Source organism: Saccharomyces eubayanus, chromosome XIII (genome assembly GCF_001298625.1).
Source record: "Saccharomyces eubayanus strain FM1318 chromosome XIII, whole genome shotgun sequence".
NCBI classification, from domain to species: domain Eukaryota; kingdom Fungi; phylum Ascomycota; class Saccharomycetes; order Saccharomycetales; family Saccharomycetaceae; genus Saccharomyces; species Saccharomyces eubayanus.
In genome coordinates this window covers 252,056-278,146 of record NC_030972.1, presented here as the reverse complement: position 1 = coordinate 278,146, position 26,091 = coordinate 252,056, and the positions used below count along the sequence as shown (strand labels likewise).

At 37.4% G+C, this 26,091-nt stretch overlaps 13 protein-coding genes and 1 non-coding gene across 14 annotated transcripts; 6 read left to right on the top strand and 8 right to left on the bottom strand.

Moving 5' to 3' along the window:
• Window positions 1-109: 109 nt before the first annotated feature.
• Window positions 110-1,279, bottom strand: TAF4 (Taf4p; the record flags this gene model as incomplete). The annotated part of the gene is made up of 1 exon (XM_018367135.1): window positions 110-1,279. The coding sequence occupies one exon, from the start codon at window positions 1,277-1,279 to the stop codon at window positions 110-112; it is 1,170 nt and encodes a 389-aa protein (XP_018220069.1).
• A 708-nt stretch (window positions 1,280-1,987) lies between these two features.
• Window positions 1,988-3,526, bottom strand: MVP1 (Mvp1p; the record flags this gene model as incomplete). Its single annotated transcript, XM_018367134.1, has 1 exon — window positions 1,988-3,526. The coding sequence occupies one exon, from the start codon at window positions 3,524-3,526 to the stop codon at window positions 1,988-1,990; it is 1,539 nt and encodes a 512-aa protein (XP_018220068.1).
• A 305-nt stretch (window positions 3,527-3,831) lies between these two features.
• Window positions 3,832-4,443, bottom strand: AIM34 (Aim34p; the record flags this gene model as incomplete). The annotated part of the gene is made up of 1 exon (XM_018367133.1): window positions 3,832-4,443. One exon carries the CDS (start codon window positions 4,441-4,443, stop codon window positions 3,832-3,834), a length of 612 nt encoding a protein of 203 aa, XP_018220067.1.
• A 442-nt stretch (window positions 4,444-4,885) lies between these two features.
• MIX17 (Mix17p) lies at window positions 4,886-5,350 on the bottom strand (the record flags this gene model as incomplete). Its single annotated transcript, XM_018367132.1, has 1 exon — window positions 4,886-5,350. One exon carries the CDS (start codon window positions 5,348-5,350, stop codon window positions 4,886-4,888), a length of 465 nt encoding a protein of 154 aa, XP_018220066.1.
• Window positions 5,351-6,386: 1,036 nt separating this feature from the next.
• On the top strand, window positions 6,387-8,504 carry CDC5 (polo kinase CDC5; the record flags this gene model as incomplete). The annotated part of the gene is made up of 1 exon (XM_018367131.1): window positions 6,387-8,504. One exon carries the CDS (start codon window positions 6,387-6,389, stop codon window positions 8,502-8,504), a length of 2,118 nt encoding a protein of 705 aa, XP_018220065.1.
• Window positions 8,505-9,868: 1,364 nt separating this feature from the next.
• YPT7 (Rab family GTPase YPT7) lies at window positions 9,869-10,423 on the bottom strand (the record flags this gene model as incomplete). Its single annotated transcript, XM_018367130.1, has 1 exon — window positions 9,869-10,423. The coding sequence occupies one exon, from the start codon at window positions 10,421-10,423 to the stop codon at window positions 9,869-9,871; it is 555 nt and encodes a 184-aa protein (XP_018220064.1).
• Window positions 10,424-10,922: 499 nt separating this feature from the next.
• DI49_4087 (uncharacterized protein) lies at window positions 10,923-14,195 on the bottom strand (the record flags this gene model as incomplete). The annotated part of the gene is made up of 1 exon (XM_018367129.1): window positions 10,923-14,195. One exon carries the CDS (start codon window positions 14,193-14,195, stop codon window positions 10,923-10,925), a length of 3,273 nt encoding a protein of 1,090 aa, XP_018220063.1.
• Window positions 14,196-14,953: 758 nt separating this feature from the next.
• On the top strand, window positions 14,954-15,985 carry GLO1 (lactoylglutathione lyase GLO1; the record flags this gene model as incomplete). The annotated part of the gene is made up of 1 exon (XM_018367128.1): window positions 14,954-15,985. The coding sequence occupies one exon, from the start codon at window positions 14,954-14,956 to the stop codon at window positions 15,983-15,985; it is 1,032 nt and encodes a 343-aa protein (XP_018220062.1).
• Window positions 15,986-16,079: 94 nt separating this feature from the next.
• On the bottom strand, window positions 16,080-17,456 carry TRM12 (tRNA(Phe) (4-demethylwyosine(37)-C(7)) aminocarboxypropyltransferase; the record flags this gene model as incomplete). Its single annotated transcript, XM_018367127.1, has 1 exon — window positions 16,080-17,456. The coding sequence occupies one exon, from the start codon at window positions 17,454-17,456 to the stop codon at window positions 16,080-16,082; it is 1,377 nt and encodes a 458-aa protein (XP_018220061.1).
• Window positions 17,457-18,122: 666 nt separating this feature from the next.
• DI49_4084 lies at window positions 18,123-18,204 on the top strand. Its single transcript has one exon. It is a non-coding gene; the product is annotated as a tRNA-Ser (tRNA).
• Window positions 18,205-18,965: 761 nt separating this feature from the next.
• Window positions 18,966-21,293, top strand: GIS4 (Gis4p; the record flags this gene model as incomplete). The annotated part of the gene is made up of 1 exon (XM_018367126.1): window positions 18,966-21,293. One exon carries the CDS (start codon window positions 18,966-18,968, stop codon window positions 21,291-21,293), a length of 2,328 nt encoding a protein of 775 aa, XP_018220060.1.
• Window positions 21,294-21,574: 281 nt separating this feature from the next.
• On the bottom strand, window positions 21,575-23,497 carry YAP1 (DNA-binding transcription factor YAP1; the record flags this gene model as incomplete). The annotated part of the gene is made up of 1 exon (XM_018367125.1): window positions 21,575-23,497. The coding sequence occupies one exon, from the start codon at window positions 23,495-23,497 to the stop codon at window positions 21,575-21,577; it is 1,923 nt and encodes a 640-aa protein (XP_018220059.1).
• An 883-nt stretch (window positions 23,498-24,380) lies between these two features.
• ERG6 (sterol 24-C-methyltransferase) lies at window positions 24,381-25,532 on the top strand (the record flags this gene model as incomplete). Its single annotated transcript, XM_018367124.1, has 1 exon — window positions 24,381-25,532. The coding sequence occupies one exon, from the start codon at window positions 24,381-24,383 to the stop codon at window positions 25,530-25,532; it is 1,152 nt and encodes a 383-aa protein (XP_018220058.1).
• Window positions 25,533-25,781: 249 nt separating this feature from the next.
• Window positions 25,782-26,069, top strand: MRPL39 (mitochondrial 54S ribosomal protein bL33m; the record flags this gene model as incomplete). Its single annotated transcript, XM_018367123.1, has 1 exon — window positions 25,782-26,069. The coding sequence occupies one exon, from the start codon at window positions 25,782-25,784 to the stop codon at window positions 26,067-26,069; it is 288 nt and encodes a 95-aa protein (XP_018220057.1).
• Between the last annotated feature and the right edge of the window lie 22 nt (window positions 26,070-26,091).

Here is a 26,091-nt window from a genome sequence, read left to right as displayed (position 1 = left end):
CTCCTTCACTTCAACCTTTCCCTTTCGGTAATATCATCTTATGTGAAAAGTTTATTTAGAAGCACAAACTATATCCTCAACTATTATAAATATGATTAAAAATGGACATTTAGTCCCTGATTTTAGCATAACCTTTAGAGATGATAGTCTGGACACCATTTTTTCTGTTTTCCAGAGCAAATAGTAAATCCCTCATCACAATTCCAGGTTCTTCTCTAGCTTCCCTAACCTTCAACCCGCTTTCCCCTCTAGCAGCAATATCAGAGGCCACTTTACCCGATGATTTCGCTCCTAGAGATGTCGGTTTATTCACTGACGAAGTTAGCCATCCATATTGTTTTTTACTGCCTGCTCTTAGCCCGGCTGTGACATTTGACGCTCTGTGTAAAGTTTCTTCCGAGTCAATCTTATTCTCATAATCCTCCTTTTCAAGGCCCAACGCAATTCTTTTTTTTACACGCCTTTCTTCTTCTTTCTTTTGGATTAGTGCAACTGCTCTCAGAGCCATAGAAACCTCACTTCTTCTACCAGAGTTTATCTTCACAGCCTTTCTTCTATGTCGGGAGATCACAATGGCGTTTGTTAGAATATCTTTCATATAGTTTTCGCACGCGCTTGACATCATGTTCAGAATTTCTGGATTTTTTGTAAAGGTTAAGTTAAAGTTCTGTTCTTTTCCAACTTTCCTCATATAGGTAGAAACTTGTTCGGGGTGGAGAAATGGTAAGTGTTTAGGAACCCTTACGTTATTTATTTGTACTTGAGATTTAGAGGCGCTAATAGATGAATTTAAAAGAGCTTCTTCCTCTCTGATGTCGACACCTGCAGAAAAAAGAACATCTTGCATTTTATTTGGATCCGAGTGTTGCTGAGCATTTTGCCCTGAGAGAGCAGATTTGCCAGTACTGTCCTTAGAATCTGCTTTACCCGTAGCTTTGTTTTTCTTCTTGTCATCTTTCTTTGGTAAGGCTAAACCAACAGGGCTTGATGATGTTTTTTTCGTATCTGTATTACTTTCCATTTTCAAATTAGTGGTAGGTGGTGTATTTTTTGGAAGTGATGAATCCTCCATTCTACCCATTACGTTATTGCGTGGGGCAGATGAATCTGTAGATGGCTTTGTTCGAGTAGGTGATGGGGAACTATTCGGTAAATTACTAGTTTTACCTGGAGATAGATTAAATGCAGGTTTTGTCTCAGGAACGGAGTGATTATATTTAGGTCTATTCGATGCTGGTTCTTCAGTGCCATCAGATGGTCTTTTCGGCGAATTGACCATTACTTAATAAATTCAAAGAGTATGATGTATGTGTGCTTTAGAACAGATAAAAGCTTCCCGTTAATTCCTAGGGTGAGTAGTACTATGGGGATATTTTGATCAGAAAGCCTTTAATTTCAACTGTCATATGTATACAAATTACCTTCCGTTTATTAAAGCATAGTTCATCCACTTTTCAGTTCAAGATCATTTGTGACGACATATGCATCAACCAAGAACTGATATCAACAGAATTCACGGCATCGTCAATTATGTATGTAATATGGTACCAAATCAGTCGATTTTCGAAGCATCTATTTATTTTTTAACTACGGTTCAATAACACATATGCTTTTTTGTTGACCCTGCTTGAACTAAGAGAAAAAGTTCGTGTACTCAAGACTTATGCGCCCCAAATTATGCTTGCGTGGGCACTACACTTAAGGGAAGTAAACATCAATATATTAATATTTGTCATCGAAAATGTTAGATAATGTTGATTAACCGGTAGCGGAAAAAAAAATCCATAACAATACGCGTATATTTTGGATGGCATTGAGCAAAACCGTTCGGCTTCATGGAGTACATAAATCTGCTTAATCTACTTATCGGTTCTTATAAATGTACCACATCAATTAGGACTCCCTTGAGACCCCCGGTCTATCGTTTGAGTTAATGGTCAAAGATAATATCAATAAGTTAGCTGCCGGTCAGTTCCGCAGGATTAATTTACTCACGAGAAATAGGCATATCCAAAGTGTTTTTAACTAACTTTTCCCACTCATTGAGTTTAAGACCGGCATAGTTAGAATTCAATTTCGCCCAGTCTTGGAAGGCACGTGTTATCAAGAATTGAGTTTCTTGGAAGATCGTAAATTCCTCCAAAATACACTGCCTAATCAGCCAGGCTCTATTAGATTGCTCTATTATGCTTCTTCTGTCTTTCTGTATAATCTTTCTTACTCTATCATATTCTGCTCCGCTAAGATCTGGCTTTCCTTTCATTGATTCTAACTTCTCTTTGTTTACTTCAACATGTCTTTGTAATTGAACTACGTTATTTGCGGCCATAATTTTATATCTTTCAAACAAACTTCTCAAAGAAAGTAAGATGTCAGTAAAGATTCTGAATTTAGGGGACAACATCCCTGATACTTCTTCCATTTCTTGTTTGCAGATGTCGCTCGTAGTTTCTAGATGTTTTTTAATTATACCAAAGCTATTATTAATACCCAATATGGTACTGTTTTGCTGCACTGGATACAGCTTTGGAGTTACTTCGCTAAAGTTATCTACTAGTGTCTCAAAAAAGTTTCTTTCGTGAACCATTTGCATTGTCCTTTTTTCGTGTCTTTCTAAGAGCAGTGTGATTCTGTACCATAATTCCATCGAGGTATCAATGCAAGATGCCGCTTGATTCCATTGTTCGGCAAACTCTTTTTTCCACATTTTCATGAATTCTGAAGATATCTTTTTATCAGTAAATTCATTTGAAGTGTCGTAAGTTGCTTGTTTTCTCCAACTTGTTAAGTCAGTGCGTACGGTTAAAAATGTTAACACTAAATCATCATTATTTAATTTAGGATGCTTCATTACTAAATTGATAAATCTTGACAGTCCTATTCTTCTTTTCTTCAAAAAAATCTGGTCTGCGTTTTGTGATCCAATTCTTTTTGGAGGCAGCTCAGGAATCATTCTAAAAGGATATCTTTTTAGTAAAATTTCTCTCAGCCAAAGAAAATCGGAATATCTTCTTACTACAGTACGATCTTCAGAAGGCGAGCTACTTGGTAGAGTGATTAAATGTTTTACTAAATAGTTAGCGTGCTTAAATAGTAAACCCTCCCTCTCAGGGATCTCTTCAATGATAATAATATCGGCATTCAAAGGTCTATACGTCTTTCTGATCTTGCTGGTCCAATCGAATAGGTCATTGTCGGTATCGTCTCGATCTAAATGCTCGGGATCATTCTGGTTTATAACCGTTTCATTAGCGCTTATCGTGGAGGTTTGGTTTGTGCCGGCTCCATTTAGAGCATGACTTCTATTATCATCCCATATGCTTTCTTCTAGTACATCATTAGCCGGCAAAAATCCGTCATCTTCGTCGTTTGTGTCTAGAGATGTTGACAAATTCAAGGTGTTAAACTCGCTGGAGATCCTTCTGAAAGCAGGATCACCATTCGTGGTAGGGGCAATGGAATCATCGTCCTTTTTCCACGCATTCGAGTTGGCATTCCAGGGGTCAGCATCTTCGTAGTTGTCCATTATTTTTTTCTTTGAATTATGCTTTTTGGAATTCAAATCTGATTGCTAATTTTTTTGGTTGCCTTTACAACTACTCCTCTTGTAGACTCGGTGATTCCACCCTGTTTCCTTAGCATTTTTCGTCTTTATTTTTTTTTTTTGGCATGTTCGTAACAGCGCCTACTTTAGCCGAAAACGACGGCAATGACGAGATGACCTAAATAGACGGCAACTGATGAAGATGCGAAGTAAAGAATTTCTTTGTTTCGAAAAATAGATTATGAAGAATATACAATTCTAGTAATTACAGTGTGAGTATTTTGTTATTAGTGATCAATGGTAGGTTTAGATTCCTGAGCTTCGAGGTTCCACCAAAGACACGATACCATAACAAATCCTATTAAAAAAATCCTATCTCTTAATTGTAAGTTTGCATCCTGAAAATGTTGATGAACTTCGCAAGGAGACTGGACATTAGATACTTTCTGCATGGAGAAATGCTTTTTGTCAATTATTTTAGGGATTTTTTYACTGAGCAATGTACTATTAACTTTTATTGGTTTGTCTACAAATAGACTCCTGGGGGGTTCATTCTGTGGTTTTGCGTTACTTCTCATATGTGAACGGGAATCATATGTGATAAGTCTTTGTAATAGATCGGACTTGCGACCAGATAACTTTAACCCCCTTGATTTGCACTGCTCCTTTAGTATTTTCACTGTAAATTTTTGGAAAGAAATCATATCATTATTGTTTAATATAAAGTTTAAATGGCTTTTCGTTTGTGTACTATGTACATATCTATGTGCATATAAACTGGGRGCATCGGGCCGTTTAAGCAATGAAGTATACGGCAAAGATATGAACCGTCCTAGCCCCAGCGTCGGTCTGCCTGGTGATTTCTGTAAAACAAACTTGCTGAACAAAGACAACGACATAGCTCTTACCTTAGAAGCTCAGCTCTTTTCATTTGTATGTGCCTTAAACAAGAATGCGAATCACTAGTCTCGAAGAAGAGCATGAACAAAGTAAATAAACAAACCCTCCAAAGGCAGTGCATTACCCTGCAATGTTGAGGTTTTATTTCGGAAATGTCAGCCACACCGTGCAGCGCAGCGACAGCAGGAGATTATGAAATCAGTACATCGAATGGTTTAGTTTATAGAGTTATTTACATATACATAAAACAGATCAATGTCCGTATAAATGGCGGAATCTTTGGTCTGTTTTATTTCCTTAAATTTTTCCCCTTTTTCCCCGCAAGGTACGCAGATTCCGTTTGAAACTCCAAAGAAAAAGGCTGAAATATGGCTTGGATAATACGATTTTTCCGAATGTACGACTTAGTGAATATTTTCTAATCCTTTTGAACTCTCAGCTTTAATACTGACGTGCAGCTTCCTGGCAGGCTTTTAGTTGCTGCAAGTAAAAATCACAAATTTGAAAGTTTCCATTATTTTCATCCAAACAACGTGTAAAGTTTCTTGCGTCTAACTCGCAGGTTCTTCCCATCTGTTGGTCCATCTGGGTCTGACCTGAGGCGTTGCTCATATTTTGTTGTTGTTGCTCAACAGGAGCGGTTTCGGATCCGGATCCGGAAAACATCCCCGTAATACCGGCACCTAGAGTGTGGCCGATGGTACTACCAACGGCAACACCGGCGGCAGTAGATGCCATTTGCGCAAACATACCTGGTTGCTTTGTCTGCGAACTCGTAGCAGGAGGGTGTGAGTAAGCATTTGGTTGCTGTTGTGGGTGAGCTGGGGCCGCCATCGTGGAGGCGGATCTGGTTTGGGTTTGTCTTGGTCTAGACATAGATCTAGATGATCCTCTTGAACGCGCCATGTTTGATTGGTTGACTTCTTTTGCTTGTTGTTTGTTTCCTTCTCACTCTGGGGTTTGTTTTCTTCTTAAGAATAAATGCAAACTCAACGAGTGCTTAGTTTATATAGATCGCGGAGATTGCGGTGGGACGAAAAAGCGCTTCTGTTTTATACTTTGTTTAAAGGTGGCGTTTGCCGTAAAAAGAGCCATATCATATAGCCGAATCTCGGAAAATGAAGATGACCCATTTATAATCTCCAGCGCAGTAAAAGTGCTAGAAATATCTGGAATGAGAAGCGGGAGAGAGAGTTGAGGGAAAGCAAGCCCAACAATTTTTGGAAGCCAGTACTACCGGTAATACCCGGGAAAATTTATTAACGCAAGTTTGGGCAAATGCTGCCTGTACCTTCGGAATACCTGCCTAAACCTTTAGCAGTTGAGTAAGGAATCATTAAAGCAGATATCGTTACCCGCGCAGCGATCTATTGATGGATCACCCGGCCGGAATTTTTTCTTGCTTTCAAGGACTTTCCTAAACGGGTCAAAACAAAACAAACCCAATAAAGGAATTTCAAAATATAGAACAAATAAATATCTCGAGGACCTGGGATGATCTTTGAATGTATATCCTTTGAACAAGGCATAACTCAAACCCTTCTTTCTTGTGCTACTTGATTCAATATAGATAACGTATAACGTAGTCGATAGAGTGAATCCAGTATAAGCGGTTGTTTCAAAAAACAATAAGCTTTTGTGTCAAAATCCAAATTCTGTTTTTCTCCATTTTTCATTTTTTCTTCAATTTTGTGGCATAATAATACATTAGCTTTTAAGTAAACTTGAGAAAAAGAAAAGACAAAAAAGTTAAACCGCATAACCAAGTTTGAATAGTTAAGCCTGAAATTATCTTTTTGTACACAAAAACTTCATCTCTTCTACACTTTTTATATATATACCCAATTTCTTTTTATCGGTAATCGCTTCCACTCGTTATTCGTAAAGAAATTGAATCATAGGCGTGGGCAAACACAACAGAGTAAGATCAAGTCCATTTAATATGTCGTTGGGTCCTCTTAAAGCTATCAATGACAAACAATTGAATACCCGTTCTAAACTAGTTCACACCCCAATTAAAGGGAATGCTCCAGACCTCGCAGGCAAAGAAAATCACTTAAAGCAAACAAAGAGGCTGGATCCAAATAATGACAATCATCACCAACCAGCACAAAAAAAGAAGAGAGAGAAGTTATCTGCACTATGCAAAACCCCACCTTCACTAATTAAAACAAGAGGTAAGGACTACCATAGAGGTCATTTTCTTGGTGAAGGTGGCTTTGCTCGTTGTTTCCAAATCAAAGATGACTCTGGTGAAATATTCGCTGCCAAAACAGTTGCTAAAGCTTCAATAAAATCGGAAAAGACAAGGAAGAAACTTTTATCAGAGATTCAAATTCATAAAAGTATGGCTCATCCTAATATCGTTCAATTCGTTGATTGTTTTGAAGATGATAGCAATGTTTATATTTTATTGGAAATATGCCCCAATGGGTCATTAATGGAACTATTGAAGAGAAGAAAAGTTTTAACAGAACCAGAAGTTAGATTTTTCACCACACAAATATGTGGTGCAATCAAATATATGCATTCACGAAGAGTTATACATAGAGATTTAAAGCTTGGTAATATCTTCTTCGATTCAAATTACAATTTAAAGATCGGTGATTTCGGTTTAGCAGCTGTGTTGGCAAACGAAAGTGAACGTAAATATACTATATGTGGTACACCTAACTACATTGCTCCAGAAGTGCTAATGGGGAAACATTCCGGACATTCATTTGAAGTAGATATCTGGTCTTTAGGGGTTATGCTTTATGCTTTGTTGATTGGTAAGCCTCCATTCCAAGCAAGAGACGTAAACACTATTTATGAAAGGATTAAATGTCGTGATTTTTCTTTTCCCAAAGATAAGCCAATTTCAGACGAAGGTAAAATTTTAATAAGAGATATTTTATCTTTAGATCCAATAGAAAGGCCCTCTTTGACAGAAATCATGGATTACGTATGGTTTAGAGGAACTTTTCCACCATCCATACCTTCAACAGTTATGTCCGAGGCATCGAATTTCGACAATATTCCAGAAGAGCAATCACTAATTAATTTCAAAGACTGTATGGAAAAATCTCTATTATTGGAAGCCATGAGTAGCGATAAAAGCCAACGTCAAAAGAGGGACTATATATCGTCAATCAAATCTAGTATTGACAAATTAGAAGAATATCAACAAAATAGACCATTTTTACCTCACTCCTTATCCCCTGGCGGGACCAAACAAAAATATAAAGAAGTTGTTGATATAGAAGCTCAAAGAAGATTAAATGATTTGGCCCGTGAAGCAAGAATACGCAGAGCACAACAAGCCGTTCTAAGAAAAGAGTTAATAGCCACATCGACTAATGTGATTAAATCAGAAATCTCTCTAAGAATACTAGCCAGTGAGTGCCATCTTACCTTGAATGGTATTGTAGAGGCAGAAGCTCAATACAAAATGGGAGGTCTTCCGAAATCAAGACTGCCCAAAATCAAACATCCAATGATAGTTACCAAATGGGTTGACTACTCCAACAAACACGGTTTTTCTTATCAGTTATCAACGGAGGATATTGGCGTCTTATTCAATAACGGTACGACAGTCCTCCGATTGGCAGATGCGGAAGAATTCTGGTATATTAGTTATGATGATAGAGAGGGTTGGGTAGCAAGCCACTATTTACTGAGTGAAAAACCACGCGAGCTAAGCAGACATTTAGAAGTAGTCGATTTCTTTGCCAAATACATGAAGGCTAATTTAAGTCGTGTTTCCACTTTTGGTAGAGAAGAATATCATAAAGACGACGTGTTTTTGAGAAGATATACAAGGTACAAACCGTTCGTCATGTTTGAATTAAGTGATGGTACTTTTCAATTTAACTTTAAAGATCATCACAAAATGGCAATTTCCGATGGAGGGAAATTAGTCACCTACATCTCTCCATCTCATGAGAGCACTACATATCCTTTGGTTGAAGTGTTGAAATATGGTGAAATTCCAGGATATCCCGAAAGTAATTTTAGAGAAAAGTTAACATTAATAAAGGAAGGTTTGAAGCAAAAATCTACAATTGTTACCGTAGACTGAAGTAATAATAAAATACACACACGAAATTTTTTTACTAGTCCATTGATTGGGCCTTCGTAATAACTAATATATAATCAAATATATTATCTTGTCCATTACGAAAATAATATATAATAATTACCCCTTAGCATTAATACCCCTTTATAAATGTCTCTTTGCAATTAAACAGCCCTTTACTCAGGTACACTCTTTCTTATGAAGGCTTTAACAAATATGTGATGACTTTCAAAACTGCGGGTTCGGAAAAGTTCTATCAATAAAACCATTGCTGCCGTCTGACATGTACATAGCTTGCAAAAAAAATTGGCTGTATAGCAAGGCGCCCAGTGGGCGTAGAAGCCGCTTATATTTTACTTGTGGCCCTCCCTTCCACTTTTAAGCCTACTGCTGTATAAATTATCGCTAAGCTTTTTTTTTCATTTAAAGCAATATCTTGTTATAAATTCGATACATTCCACGATAACAAAGTTTCACTCATGCTTTTGGCACTATACGGGACAAAGCTCATAAACAAAACATCATTACCTTATTTATTGATGATTTAAACTTTCAAGATTTTTAAAAGTTAGCTCTTCTATCTGGAGCGCGTACTTACTGTATAATATCAGCTAGTCTGATATTTCTTACAATGGAGTTACTATCGGCCGTTTGAAGCTTACAAGTTTTTGCAGCTTTGAATAAAAGAATGGTGAATGGGCCCACAGTTGAGGCTTGTCCTGATCTAACTTTCTCCAAAGCATAGCTTGTCACCACTAGACAGTGCTATAGAAGTGGAGCTATCTCATGTACAAACGGTTAAGAATATTAAAAAAAAAACCGACTCCTTTAGCATCATTGATAGCATACACAGCCAGCCTACGGTTTTAGGCGTTAACTACAGGCTACTCAAACACTCGATAAACGAATTCTTCAATTCAATACACTTATCCTTTATTAACCTAGTTTCGGAACTACCATGAGGAGCAGCATGCGCCCGAATTTTTTTCGCATGTACTTCAAAGACAAACAGTATTATATGTTCGGAGATCAAAACCTTTTCTTTTGAGTAATAAATTTTTAAAAGTTTTTTTACCATAATTTTAAAAACTTAAACAATAAATACATATATACAGAAAAAAGTCATGTGATAAGGAGGGAAGGGAATAAGTAATAAATTTGGTACATTATTCTCAACTGTAGATGGTCGTTTTTAAAGCTTTGTTGGTACGTGTACTCAAATCGAATAATTCGAGTTTTAGATATTCTATATATGAAAGTATCAGGAATTCGTAGAATGGGAGTTTTGTTTTTTTTTGTTATTAATTTCTAAAGATATGATATATAAAAATATACACGCTAGAAAGCTCTACTAAGCAGCAGACAGTTTAACAGCTACAAGAATTATTCTCTCCATCGAGGCGGATATTAATGGCATCATTATAGTCATCTTCAAAAGCTTCTGTATCAGCTTGATTTTGTTGTAGGGCGCTTCTTGCAATTTCTTCAAAGGCGGTATCCACGTTAATGGCGTTTTTGGCACTGGTCAAGAACAAAGGAATATCTCCCAATGACTTGGCAAGTTCTTGAGCAGACTTTTCTGATACAACTTTTTTGGATTCCTCAGCATCAATTTTGTTTCCCAGTATGACAAATGGAAATGTTTCTGGTGAATTTACATTGGCATGCACTAAAAATTCATCCCGCCAAGACTTGATGTTTTCAAACGAGCTGGCATTGGTCACATCGTAGACTAAAACGCAACAATCTGCGCCTCTATAGAAGGCAACACCCAGTGATTGGAAACGTTCCTGTCCAGCAGTATCCCAAACTTGCATAGTGGCCACTTTATCACCATCAACTGTCACTTCCTTTGTTAAAAAATCTGCTCCAATTGTTGCTTTATACTGTTGAGAATACTTATCATTGACATAACGATGCATTAAGGAGGTCTTCCCGACGCCAGAGTCACCTAAGATGATCACTTTCAGAATATTCTTTTTTCTAGAAGAMATCAGTTATTGGTTTTTGATTATAGAAGGAATTCTATGCAAGTAAAAAGTTGACTGGATAGACTTGTTCGTCTTGTTTGTTGGTAACTTCCAATGCGGTTCTTTTGCGTGGATGCCCACTATTCCATCTGCTAGATAAAGGTACAGATTAATAAAAGGAAACTCCTCTTCTGTAAGTCAAAGCGAAAACTAATGGCGCGAGATTCGAGCATTACCCGCTCTATAAATCGAAAGGCTTTTAAAGCCATTCTGTCACACCAGGTATGTTGAGTTAAACGCCTATAAGCCGTTGTTCTCCTTTAACTCACGTTGACTGTTTATGGGAAATAAAATCACAATAGTCTGAGGTTTTTATACTTGCTAAGTCCTTAGGAGAAAAAAATCTATAAATGGGATGACCTGAATGATATATCGAGATATTTATGCAAGCTTATATACATTCTTGGAGAACGCTGATGTTTTTTATAGCAAATGCTACAATAGTACGTTGATCCAGACATGCTTTCCTGAATTCCATGTAATTGCTTAACTCTTCAGCCAACTTTTCATGAGCAGAAAATATCTCACTTCCAAGTTCTTTGAGGATTTTTGAAGAAGCCTTGATTTGAACAGACAGCCGCTGCTCTGACTGTTCGCGTTTGGTTTCAATAAAACCGCCAAGTGGAATATGACTAGCGGTACCAGCCGTACTTTTTGGTTTAACTGTACTAGGAAATGCCTTCCGGTAGTTTTTGTGCAAACTCAAGAGTTCACCGTAATGTTTCCACCAGTTTGGGATTCTATCAAACAGTATTGTCTGGATGGATTTGAATAGCTGAACGGTACATTCTTCCAAAAATCGCACATGCTCCAGCAATTCATCTAGCGACAAATCGCTAAACATTTTATTATTTGTTATGCTCGTTGTAAAAGCATCGGCAGCTTTGGCATTGGTGACCTTCCTACCCATTTTCAGAAGGCTGGCATAAGCGTCTTCAAAGTCACTAGATTTTAAGCTAAGGAATATTAAGATCTTTCTCAAAATATTCAGGCTCGCTTTGAATGACAATATTTCATCAAAATTGAAACGTAAAAAGCTCTGTATCATATTAATTTCCTCTGGTTCCATTGTTTTGGGATTTTCTTTACTGGGCGATTTCTGATTTCTTCTGGAAGTGTTTATACGCATCCAGTACAAAACAGAGGCTTCGTCGGTGAATAAATTTTCTGGAACTTTCTTTAAGAAGAGAAGCACGTTGAAGCAGTTAGTTAATTTGTGCAGTAGGGATCTGACATCTGCTTTCCCTATTATTGTCATATCAGATCGGTTTAAATGCGAAATTCCATCGATATAATTATCTATTGGTAAAAACGTAAATGGATTGTCCTTCAAGATTGAACGTAGCAAACCTTGAATTGTTTTCATATTGATAACAGTTGTTACGAAAGGCTCCTCTGTATTTGAAACAGATGTCACATTCACTGTAGCATTTAAATTATGATACCGAAGAGTATGAAGATAAATCAATCCGAAAATTGAATCATTTGCTCCTCTTTCTCCTATCTTGCTCAGTACCAAACGATCCTTTGCATAATCAAAACAAGTAAAGAAAGTGGAGTTTTGAACCTTCTCTAGTATTAATCTATGATCTTTTGTAATAGCGTCAATATTGCTTATCCTTTTGTACTTGACGTATACCATCAATGGAGTTAAACCCTTGTAGTTTTCTCCGTTGATATTCAACTTAGCTAGTTGCAAAAGAATTGACACGTCTGTCTTCAAAACATGTAGTAAGCTATTGCCTTTGTTGTCTGTATGATCTGAATAACCAAATGAACTGTTGTGGTTTTGATACCAAGAATTTGCAATATTGAAGGCCACCTTCACCATTTCTTCATAATTTGGTTGATCGTAACTTCTAAATATAGAAAATAAAGGTGTTTGCCCACTGGAGTTTTTTTGCTTCCAATTTATATAGCTTCCAATGCTTTTGAGTATATCCATTTCATGAGTTAGGTAATGTGCTACACAACGCGCATATTTATCCGTTTTGTTAATATACGTAACCAATTCTTCATCAGTGCAATTAAACAGCAAAATCCTGATAAGAATTTTTGTAGCCTCGATATTCCCTGCTTTGATTGAGTCTATGAGTAGCGTGGAACCGTCAATAGTTTCATCTTCCAAAATGTCCTCTATTGGAAAAAGTGTTTCATATTCAGAAAGGACATCTAATAAAATGTCGTTTTTCTTATTGGTTATACATATAGATAAGATGGATTGTCCTTGCTCATTCCTGTATGCCAAGATATCCTTGTATGATGCTAGATCATTTACTTCGTTTGTGGGGTTTTCACATGACAATTTGTCTAATAGGTCTCTGGTTTTTTTGCACAATAAATTGGCCTTTGCCACGTTATTAGTATTTTTGTTGAAGTTTTCAAAATAGCAAACCACAGCCTCTAGTGTAGAGATAGCATACCCCAAAATTCCGAATTTTGATGAGGAGGAGTTATTCGAAAAATTTTGTAGGTAGTAAAGATGGCTTCTTAAGTGCTTTTGTTCGCTTCTGCAAACAACAAGTACGAAAAGGCTTATTAGGGTGTCCGCATCCATTGTCAGATTATTGAAACCATTTGACAGATCCGATTGTTGGGAGCTTATGTCACTGGTTCCTGATAGTTGTTGTAAAGTCTCAACTAATATCTTAGATTTTTCTGCGTAGGAATGGCTTAAAGTCAATTTTTGAAAATTCTTGGACGCTGCACTAACGTGCCTTTCAATAAAAGTGATGTCACTTAGCTTAAAGCTGTCAAAGTCTTTTGAGTAAAAATCTGTTAATAGCTGGTTTACTGAAAAATATTCGCAGTTATCAGTATCTACTTCATAGCCTTTGAAATGTATTGTAAGTCTGGACCAAATGTCTTCATAAAGATTCAGCTCAAAATAGTCGTGTATGAGATCATAAAGGTTAGAAAAGTTTTTGAAAAGTGAGTCAGATTTCATTCCATCAAATGCTTGTTCTACAAGTTCTTCAAACATTTTCTTCGAAGGATCGTCATTAGGAGCAACTCTTCTGTAATTGGAAAACAATTGACCCAGTTGTGTTAACCAAGCCGGATGAATATGTAATATATTCTCAAATGATGATCTTTCTAGTTGGGAAGTATCCATTAGCAAGTTGGGTGCATTGCGTGCAAGTTTTGGACTTTCCTCATAACTATTGAAACAGTGCAAGTAGTCGTTAGGAACAAATTCGCAACCTAGAGGCTGATCTATATATAATATAGCGAAATATTCAGCCCCTTCAAAGTAGTCATTGAAATTGGGTAATATTTTCGTATCCAAAATTTTAAGTCTTCGCCTGAGAGAGAATCCATTCAAAGTGTGAATGACATTATTTTTCCATTGAATAACTACAGTCTTACCATCTAAAGTTTCGTAATGATCGTCTCGTAAAGTCGTGTTTATATAAGAGTTCTCAGTAGTTAACAATATGTGGGAGTTGATAAAATCAGCATTATAACAAAGCTCATGTAATGGCAGTTTAGTTTTAACATCGTGATAGTTCAACAGGAGGTGGGAAGGAGGCGCCAGAAGAATAAACCTACGGGTTTGCAAATTAGCGAAAAGCTTCTTCAACGGCGATTTGTCTGGTTCAGGGCAGTTAAATATAGCGTTAATCAACGGGTTCAGTAGCGTTGGCAGATGGTAAATTGACATTATCGGACATCCTCAGCTGGTCCATGGATGTATCCTGCGGAGAGTTGACAATAGGATAATCCCTTTACTTATAAATCCCAAAGCCAAAATTCTCGGCCAGCGGTAAAGCTGAACGAAGAAAAACGTCAGATATAAACTTTCCTTACTCTTATATTATGTGTATATTAATGTATATATGTGTATATATATAGTCATGTATACTGCAGTGGGATTTGAAACAGTGCTGCGCCTTACCTACTGCTTGGTATACGCATATATATATATTTAGCGACTGGCGGTGTTTTCAGAAGAGTATGGTTTAAGTTGGTAATGATTCAGATCATGGTAAAGCAATGGAAGGACAATGTTTAGGAACAAAACATGAAAAAAAAGAAACCAGATTTTGAAATTGGATGTACCACAAGTGTTTCCGATTGGACGCATCCTTCGATCTAAATATCAATTATGTTCTTGAAGAAGGAGGGCCCCTGAAGAAACTATAAAACTTTTCCATCCCTTTATTTTGGAGCACCCTTCCTTGTTTTTCAATATTCTAACAGTACTCACTCATACATAATCTAGCCTAGGCCCCAATCAAGGGGCAGCAAACTAGTCAGTTCAGTGAGCCATGGACATGAGAATGATCCTTAAACTGCATCATAATGCAGCTTTCTTTAGTACCGGTAGGGCCTCCCTCGTAATAGTTGATATTCCGTATCCCCCACATCTTTAATGACAATTATAAATGGGGAGGTAAAAAAAACCGGAAAAAGATTTCCATGCTTCTCTTATATCAAACTGAGAAATACACAATCAGCCATAAACCAACAATGTCCAGTGATAGCAGTTATTATCCAATTAAGATCGAAAAAGCTTTGAACGACCCAACTCTCTTACTAAACCATACATGTTTAAGGGTTAAGGATCCGGCAAAAACCGTGGAGTTTTATACTAAGCACTTTGGTATGAAGTTATTAAGTAGAAAGGATTTTGAAGAAGCGAAGTTCAGCTTGTATTTCTTAAGCTTTCCTAAAAACGACATATCTAAAAACAAGAACGGCGAACCTGACGTTTTCAGTGCACACGGTATGTTGGAACTGACTCACAATTGGGGCAGTGAGAAGGACTCAAGCTTTAAGATCAACAATGGGAATGAGGAACCACACCGTGGATTCGGCCATATCTGTTTTTCTGTCTCTGACATCAATACGACTTGCGAAGAGTTAGAATCTCAAGGTGTCAAATTCAAGAAGAGACTCTCTGATGGGAGACAGAAGGACATTGCCTTCGCACTGGACCCCGATGGATACTGGATTGAGTTGATTACGTATTCCAGAGAGGGACAAGAATATCCGAAGGGCTCGGTTGGTAGCAAATTTAACCATACTATGGTCCGTGTTAAGAACCCAACCAGATCTTTGGAGTTCTACCAAAATGTTTTGGGAATGAAATTGCTGAGAACCAGCGAGCACGAAAATGCCAAATTCACCTTATATTTCTTGGGCTACGGTGTTCCAAAGGGAGACAGTGTTTTTTCATGCGAAAGTGTATTGGAACTGACTCATAACTGGGGGACAGAGGATGACCCAAATTTCCAGTACCATAACGGTAATTCCGAACCACAAGGTTATGGCCACATTTGCGTAAGTTGTGATGATGCTGGCGCCCTTTGTGAAGAAATTGAAATCAAATATGGCGATAAGATTCAGTGGTCTCCTAAATATAACCAGGGCAAAATGAAGAACATTGCCTTTTTAAAGGATCCCGATGGATATTCCATTGAAGTTGTTCCACATGGTTTGATTGTTTGAAAGGTTAAAATGGAAAAAAAGTTGGAAAAGGGGGTCAATCATCTTCTATTATGATTTTCATCCGTTTATACTATTAATATATTTATTAATTTATTTATGTACTCACCAGAATATCAACATCAAAGCATATATGCCAAACATCTGGTGCAAAAGTCTTTATCCGCTCAAGCTTAGAATTTACAAAGTGGAGTTTTATATCAGAGTTTTCATTCGATGAAATTGATTCATTAAAACTTTCAAGCTCTGCTATGGTGTTGCTTTCAAAGCTTCCATCTCTAATGGCATTTATATGTACATTTTCATGTATATGCATCGTCACTGTGGTCGAGGAAGCTCCCTGTAAATGAATCAACTTAAGCGCTAATGGCCACCCTTGTCTACTAGAGGGCAAGAGACCCAGATTAATATGTCTAATACGTAACTCAAAATCTGGATGCTGAGCTTGAAATTCAGATATCCTTTGAATACACATTTCATTAGACTCTTGATAAACATGACAGTTTCCACTCTTGTGGAATCCATTTGCCTTTAATCCGCGCTTTAACCCTTCTACACTCCAAGGGTTCAATTCAAACGCAAAAAGGGCCCTGGCACCCTTTGTCAAGTAACTAAAAGTGAAATAACCTATACCCGCATATAAATCAACCACATCGTTATTGGAAATATCCGGAAAAGTGGCGAGAATTCTTTTCTTTTCCTTGATATTCCCTCTACTAAACATGGTGAAAACTGGTGACCAAATTTGGGTTATACCGTTTTGTATAACTTTACACCATATACTTGAGCCCAATTGTTCTTGGCTAGGATTTTCCCATAGTGTATCGTCATCATCATTAAGAGCATCTTTATCTATTAGTTCCCCATATAGCGGTTGGATATTGAATGGCCTCCGCAGTATATCTGTCTCAATGATAGGATTATTTATAGCCAAGTGGGTCAAAAATCGATCTTTAAAATGGGAATCCGCATTATCGTGAGGATTTTTAGGCGATAAGAAACATAATAGCTTGCTATAGAACTCATTTGAATCAACATATTCTTTTTGGAATGCTTCTTGCCAGACTGGATGATTGAATGACCTTACAGTAGAATTATTGAACAGAACCATTGGCGGGTATATGGTGTATTTCAAGGGTAGATGATCTAGTAGACAAGATAAAAAAACTTCATCATCCTTAATGCGATTTCTTAAGAAACCTTTTGTAAATTCCATCATGCTATTTATGTTGCTACTGTGTCCTAAATTCCCTGCGTTATGTTCAAAGTTATCGTCTCCACAAACCCGAGCTTCGACACCTGCTACATTGCCAATTTCGATTACTAATGGATGATTTGGATCACTGATAGAAGATTTAATGACTTTTGCATTATTATCGGAATAAATGGGTTTAACGAAAAGGCCTTGATTCTCTAACTTGACCTTTATCGATTTTAACAATTTCGTATCACTGACTATGAATTCTACAGACATTATCCCCTACCTGGCTTATATTAGCGGGAGCGTAAAATATTCTGGTAAAATTTGGGAGATTTGTTGCTGTTGTAGCTCATCTCATCTGAAAATTTGAAATAAAAAAAAAGGCTAAGAAACCAAAGCAGGAAAACCTTTCACAGCAAAAAACATATAGAAGTTTACTTTTTTTGACGTTGAACGCACGATAAATTGGGTCAATGCTTGAATGCGTTGTATGTTCAAGCTACCTGCGTACGATTGATGTTGGAATAAGGTGATCTTGGACATATCATTCTTTATGTCAAAACAGGCGATCTCGAACATTCTTTAATATGATATTAATTATGTTGATCTGAAACAAACATACTTAATGAAGACGAGTATAAAGACCTATTAATTGATCAAAAATTAGTACATAAGAAGATAAATTATTCCTGAGAACTTATTATCAAATGTTATGAATTATACTTGGACCATTGGGTTTCGTATAACCAATCAGCGTGTGTTTTATATACCTCTCTTATATAATAATAAGAAAGAACTGCTTATTCTTAATTATTACAACTTACTAAACTAGCTAATTATCAACAATTGAAATCAATACACCATGGAATAGAGTATTCTATATAGTGGCCTCCAATACTGTATACTTGCACACATAGAGAAATATATTTTAATTACCAAGGCAACTTGGCCGAGTGGTTAAGGCGAAAGATTAGAAATCTTTTGGGCTCTGCCCGCGCAGGTTCAAATCCTGCAGTTGTCGTTATATTTTTGAAATTTTTTTCTTATTCATAGTAAGTCTCAGTTTTTTATTAGGCTCATATTTGCCGCACGAAGAAAACAAAAATGCGGCAATTTTGTTCTGTTCGCGTACCTCTTTTTTAGTCTACAGCCTTTTTCGGATCGGCAACAGCATTTTTTACCTCTGGCATTTCTACTGTCTGCTTTTTGTTTGCATTTTTCGCATTCTGAGACTTCACATCCAAGCCATTTTGTCAAGGTTTCACAGCATCTTTTACGTAAATGGGATGTGGCGATTCGTTAACTGTTTTTCACACCGTTCCTTGCGCGGGGCTGAGGAGCTTACGTTATGTGCTCAGTCAGTATCGTCTCTATCGCACTCCGTCTGCTACGATGCTAGTGCAGCGACTTTACTTGCATTGTGAACCTCTGAACGTATTTACTTTCAATCTTTATATCAACTTCATCCCTAGATGTTGGGATTCTTACTCTTTTTTTTCCCATTGCTTTTTTTTCTATAGCTTTTTTTTTATATGGTAGTTTTTCTATTGCAAGATAGATAAACATCTTCAAATCTCAAATTCTTTAACTTGGCAGGACCAGATAAACCCCTCTTATACAGCCTAGGAACGTGAAGGGAGAAAGAAGCGAGAAATCTAAGTGCAAAGCACATTACCAAGAGTATTTCCAAAATACCCTCATCAACTTTCGCTCTCATCCTTCAGCTGTTGAGAAGACGGTTCACACATAGCCACTAAAAGAGCATTCTGCCATTTCAAAATAATGCAAAAGTCTGTTAGAGTTGGTGACTATTTTGATAATGATGATAATGGTTTATGGTCGTGGTATCTAACGAATCTAAGATTGGGTGATTTCGAGGAACTCATAGGTAATCAACTAAAGTATACTTTATTAAAAAGATTTCTAAATAGTCATTTTTATGGCGATAACAACACTTCGATTAGACCAAACAAGAAGATTTTATTGGTTTCCATACCTGAGAATGTTCATGAAGATATTTCCATATTAGAAATTTTTCTTAAAGATTACTTCCATCTAGAAAAGTTAGAACATATTCAAATTTCAAAATTGACTCACTCTCATTGTTATAATCATGAAAACCACTACTTATTAACGGACTATCTTAACAATTTCCAAGATCCCTCTTTTTTAGAATTTGCAAGTACGAGTTGGCAAGTTCAAAAAAATCCGAAGTCTTCGAATAATAACAATAATAACAGACATTTAATACATGCTTCCACAGCATCTTCATCAAAGCCATCAAATGCGCAATTAAAAACAAACACTTTAGATAATCAATTGTTAGATACAAATACACAGAATTCAATGACTGCACGAACCAATACAAACACAAAGACTTTAACATATACAGATACGGCTGATTCAAGTCTCACGCCAGCTGAATGTAACAACAAAGACGATAACAATATGCCCCAGAATAATGAAAATGAAAATGAAAATGAAGAAGAGGATGCAGGGGACGACGCAGCCAGTTCAATAGTACTGAACTTTTCCCATCCACGGACACTAGCGTCAAAGGCAAATAAAGTACCAAAAATTTTCCCATCGTATACTAATGAGGATTATAACCCATCGCATTCCGAGATAGTATCGATAGATAGTTTTGCTGGCGAAGACGTATCATCAACATATCCCGGACAAGATCTGAGTTTAACCACGGCAAGGCGTGAGGATAAAGACGATGAAGACCAGAACTCAAATGGCTCTGATGATGAAAGCTTTGAAGAAACAAGCTCGAGTGTAGAAAGTTCTGTTAGCTACACCAATTGCAGTAGTAGCAGTGACAGCAGCATTGTTCGCTATCATTTTAGCACCGGTAGTCGTGGTAGTTTGGGACGTGGAGATGTTGATCATACCAATGCTACCTATATTTCTGAATTATCAAGCATAACCAGCTCAATAGAAAACGTAACTAATTCCACTACTCCAGAGGAAGAAGACCATTTGGTTGGAGATAATTATGAAGCTCAAGATTATTTATCGGGAGAGGAAGATGAGGAGGAGGTCGATGATGATGAGGATATCTCTTCTTCAGACTACTCTGTATTATCCATTCTACCATCGATCTCAATCTGCGATTCGTTAGGATACTTTAGGCTAGTCTTGCAATCTATTTTAATCCAAAATCCAGATACGAAGGAGATTTTCACCGCAATTAGACAATCAAATAATGAACCTACAGTGGCAAGCGTTACTGATGATTGGCTATTGTACGATTCAAAATTTTCAATGAATAATTTACAAATTTTAACACTTCAAGACTTGCTCGATATCAAGAGATCATTCCCCAAGATTCTGCTCTATACAATGGTTATCGTAACAGATTCAGGTCCACAACAAATAGAAGAGGAGCATAAAAATTTAACCCAACAACACAACGATGTAGATGTAACGAAGGAAGAACCTCTAAATTCAGAATTATCATTATCTAACGACCCACAACAATATTTCCCAACTACATTCGATGACGACTATGACGAATACATCGATGATGACGATAGTGGTGACGATGCTTCATTGTCAGAACAGTCAGGTCCACAAATGTATTTGCCAACTAGAATGGCATCTAACGTCACTACAGCCCATCGTTCTATAAGAACTGTTAATAGTATCGGAGAGTGGGCGTTCAATAGACACAATTCTGTCACTAAGATTAATAAAAGTAACAGTAACGAATCAGATAATCTAAAGGAATACGGGGATAAAATTTCAGCGGTTGATCCATATCCAATGACCCAATTGTCAAACTCTAACACAGTTACGTCAAATTTTAGTCATTTGTTAAAGAATAAAAATTCTTACAAACGTAACCCTAAAGGTAACAATGAAATCAATTCTAGGAACGAACTAAAAAAAATCAAAAGTTCCATTAATGCTATGAGTGCAGTGGAAAGATCCAAAAGTTTACCATTACCCACTTTATTAAAGTCTTTAAGTGGTATAGACAATCATACCAATGGTAATAATAAGGATAGAAAACGTTGGAAATTTAAGATGACCAGGTTTAGGAATAATAAAAGCAATGGCTCTACAGATATGGATAAATCTCAACGTTGTGCCATCATGTAAAGGAATATCTTACCACATATATATATATATTTGTACTATAATCATAATCATTATTATCAATATTGCTTTTACTTATTCTGTAGCTGTTGACAATGAACTAAAAAGTTTACATGTGCTGGAGATTAACTAAAATCATAGATTTATCATCCTGGAAAAACAATTAAGATAATAACTAAGGGCTTGTCGTATTTTTTACATAAATACAAAAAAAAAAGAATTCAGATGTGAAATAATATAAAAAAGTTCTTCTGCTTACACAATTTGTCGTGAAAACTCCGCTTTTAGTTCATATGCTTATTTAAAGCCTGCTGAACGTCTTCTGCATTGATGACGACCCCTCTTTCGGAACACTTTGCCTTTGCCATCAGTTCAGAACATAAACCGTCGACGTCAATATCAGAGTATTTTGGATGTGTCGTTATTCTATCCCAAATTTCCGAACACCTTAGTAAAGATCCTTCCTTCGATGGAACAACATCGCTATCGTTTTCGTTAACGTCCTCTCTATTACTGCCATTTTGGTTCTTTAGAGCTCCACTTCCATTTTTTGGTGTTGATAGGGGACATTGATTTTGCAGTTGTGGTTCTTCGTTAATTAGTTTGTTCTTGATAAGGTTTGATTCATCATCCGATGCATTCACGGCTTCACCATCATTATCGTCATCATCATTATCATCATCATCATCTTCTAAGAATTCTTCAAATAAATTGTTACCTTCCTTTGAAGAATCCCTGAAGAACATGTCATAATCGAACTTGTTCTGATGTTGTGATTGTGACAAAGGCTGTAATTGAATATTAGTTGGATTATCGTCTGGGAAAGCCAGACTTGTGTTGATAAAAGGTATGTCGTCTTTAGTACTTTGCTGGAGACTTGGGTTATGATTATTAGTAATATTTGCGTTAGTGGTGTTGTTTGATCCTGGACTGAAAAAATTAGTCACTTGATTCATATCGAAGGGGGATTCGGATATGAATGGAAGTATGTCGTTGTAATTATTAGTTTTATTGTTGTCACTGTTGTCAGTGTGATTATCATTGGTAGCATAAAGATTAGTAGTGAGATCGAACCCTGGCTGACCAAAGCTTGAAAACGAACTTCCATTAGTAGTAATATTAGCAGGGGTGTTGGTGGCAACATTGGAATGAGAATCCCAAGTATTTGTTAAAACCGGAGAATTTGCACTTAATACGGAAGACGAAGTAAAAACCTCTTTGTCTAATTGAACTACTGGTTTTTTGGGAATCGGGCACTGCTTCGTACCACAAGCTTGGTTCATTTTCGAACAAAATTCCGAAACTTGTTCATCGAACTGATTCTCAAAGTTAAAATCATTGGAAAACATGTTACTGTCAACACCTTTGGGTTTACTCTTGCTTTCATTACTCGCATTTTTCTGGTCACCGCCTGTTGCAAGTCTATTCGTATACATCACATTATCTAGCCAATCGATCGAAGAAGAGGAGTTTGGGGTAATATTCAGAGCATCGTTATTATTTGAGAAGGAGTCCAAGGTAGCCGATGAGGAATCTGTCGCATCGCTTAATTTCTTTTGCGTTTGCGCTATGGGCACGCGGGCTGAATGGTTCGGATCATTTGGCGACGGTAATTGCTTTTCCATATTTTTAGCGTCATTATCATCATTATCAAGCGGATACTGAAAAGTGAAATTCATTTTTTGTTTGACGTTTTTCTGTATATCATCGTTAGGGGTTACAATTGACTCGCTGTTATTTTTAGTGTTGAAATTTGGTGAGTGTAAATTAGGATCTCGCCTTGCAAGATATTCAAGGACTTTTGAGTCGTTTCTTGTTTCTGGTCTATATTTTTTCAGTTCGCCAACAAGCGTGACCAGCTGGTCCCTTAAGAAAGTGGCCTCCACTTCATTTTCTTGCTGAATACTCTCTAAACTGTGCACCTTCTTCTCCAACTCCTTCATCTTTCGCTCCTTCCGCTCTCTAAAGGCTCTCTGGGCAGCTCTATTCTGAGCAGTTCTCTTCAACTTGGTTTCTGGGTCTAAATCTTGCTTCTTGCTCGTCTTACTGCCCTTCCTCCTTGGTTGATCGCTGTCATCATTATCATGCATATCATCATGTGTGTGGTCATTCTCCATCTCGTCATGGCGAGACACCGAATCGTCGGATTGCGCTAGCGAATTTGAAGAAACGAGGTCCAACGACCTCTTGGCAGCGGAAACACTCATGGTGGCAAAAACTACGGTCTTTCCTCCTTACTCTTTCTTGGGTGGCGAATATTCCCTTAAATGCAATGAAAACCGGCCTTTTTCACGTGCGCAACAACAAGGGCTCAGGATAAAACCTCAAACACTAAATCTTGTATGTATATATGTACCGTGAAGTTGCTTTGAACAGATATGTATTGTGTAAAGATGTTGACAAGAACCTTTGCGTTCCTTGCAATCGCCACCCATTTACTCTTCATCGGGGGACTTCCCGTTCCCATGACAAAGAAACGGATTTTAGCGGGATCTGGCCCCGGAAAAACTATAAAACAAAGGTTACCCGCTGAAAAAAGAAAAAAAAGACCTGGGCTTGCTGTAGCTTAAAAAGTCAGGGCTTGAGCACGTGCCAAAAAAAGACGGAAGGGTTTGCTACTTATAAGTTAGGGCACAAACCCAAGCCCCGGTCTCGTATAGGGCCTTCGTTCCCGTACATTTTTCATTTTTTTGGCGTCGTTTACCGCCGTTCCCGATAAATACAAAAAATCCTCGAGATGCAAGAGCAAGTAAGAAGCAACTAGAGTATATTCATTGTCGATTTGGTCTGGTTCACTTCCACTGCATGCTACGCTCCATTTTTATCGTCTTACGAAGCATGCGTTTTATGCGAAGACTGGTGAAGAATCTCCATCTCTTGCTTCCGATAACTTATTCGCTCCCTTTTATATAGTTCGGGTGTTTTTCCATCCCTGTTGCTCTCTCTCTCGCTCTCTTTTCATCTGTCTTCGTATTTTATAAACAGTATTTTTTATTCAAATTTTCCTTTACCAGTTCTCTTCTCTTCTTTTGTTTCCAGTTTGAATAATCGAAATAGTAAAGACTAAAGCAACAATAGTAGTAGAAGAAGATGAGTGAAACAGAATTAAGGAAAAGACAAGCCGAGTTCACCAAGGAATTACACGGTAATGAAATTGGTAGAAAAACAGGTTTAAGTGCCCTGATGTCAAAGAACAACACTGCACAAAAGGAAGCTGTTCAGAAGTATTTGAAGCATTGGGATGGTAAGACTGACAAAGACGCCGAAGAACGTCGTCTTGAAGACTATAACGAAGCTACGCATTCCTATTACAACGTCGTTACAGACTTCTACGAATACGGTTGGGGTTCTTCTTTCCATTTCAGTAGATTCTACAAGGGCGAGAGTTTTGCTGCCTCGATAGCAAGACATGAGCATTATTTGGCCTACAAAGCTGGTATCAAAAAGGACGATTTGGTTCTTGATGTCGGTTGCGGTGTCGGTGGTCCAGCAAGAGAAATCGCAAGATTCACTGGCTGTAACGTCATCGGTCTAAATAACAACGATTATCAAATTGCCAAAGCCAAATACTACGCTGAAAAATACAATTTGAGCGACCAAATGGATTTTGTTAAGGGTGATTTCATGCACATGGACTTCGAAGAAAACACCTTCGACAGAGTTTACGCCATTGAAGCCACTTGTCATGCTCCAAAATTAGAAGGTGTATACAGTGAAATTTACAAGGTCTTGAAACCAGGTGGTACTTTTGCCGTTTACGAATGGGTGATGACTGACAATTATGACGAGAATAATGCTGAACATAGAAAAATCGCTTACGAAATTGAATTGGGTGACGGTATCCCCAAGATGTTCCATGTCGATGTAGCCAAGCAAGCTTTAAAGAACTGTGGGTTTGAAGTCCTTGTTAGTGAGGATTTGGCTGATAATGAAGACGAAATCCCTTGGTATTACCCATTGACAGGTGAATGGAAATATGTTCAAAATCTAGCTAACTTGGCCACATTCTTCAGAACTTCTTACTTAGGTAGACAATTTACTACAACAATGGTTTCCTTGATGGAAAGATTTGGTTTAGCCCCAGAAGGTTCCAAGGAAGTTACTGCCGCTTTAGAGAACGCTGCAGTTGGTTTAGTCGCCGGTGGTAGATCCAAGTTATTCACTCCAATGATGTTATTCGTCGCTAAGAAACCAGCTGAGGTTGAAGCCTCCACCAAGACTTCTAAGAAAGCAACTCAATAGATTCAATAGATTCAATAAAATTCAATAAAATGCACCATATATACGTTTCTATTATATATGCAAATATTTTGGCACGTTTGTTAGCGGTTTCCCTGAGCATAGAATGCAGCGTCTGCAATGCATCACACCCTTATGGTTGAGTATAGGCTATCCTGGCTTTTTGGTGTTTCTCTTTTCTTCATTCCGTGGCGAGCGATCTAAATTTTACCCAAAGTGAAGGAGGAAAGGCTACTAACTACTTACAACTATATGGTTAACTGTTCCCCTTCGGTATGGAGCAATAAAAATACGACACCACAATCATCTTCGTATATATGTGCTGAAATGGTAAAAGTCAAGTCCAAGAACAGTGTTATCAAGCTATTATCCACTGCGGCGAGTGGGTATTCTCGTTACATATCGGTAAAGAAAGGTGCACCTTTAGTCACTCAAGTCAGATACGATCCTGTAGTGAAACGTCATGTGCTTTTCAAAGAAGCAAAGAAAAGAAAAGTGGCAGAAAGGAAACCATTGGATTTCTTACGAACAGCCAAGTGAAAATGAATGGGCGCACTTAAGC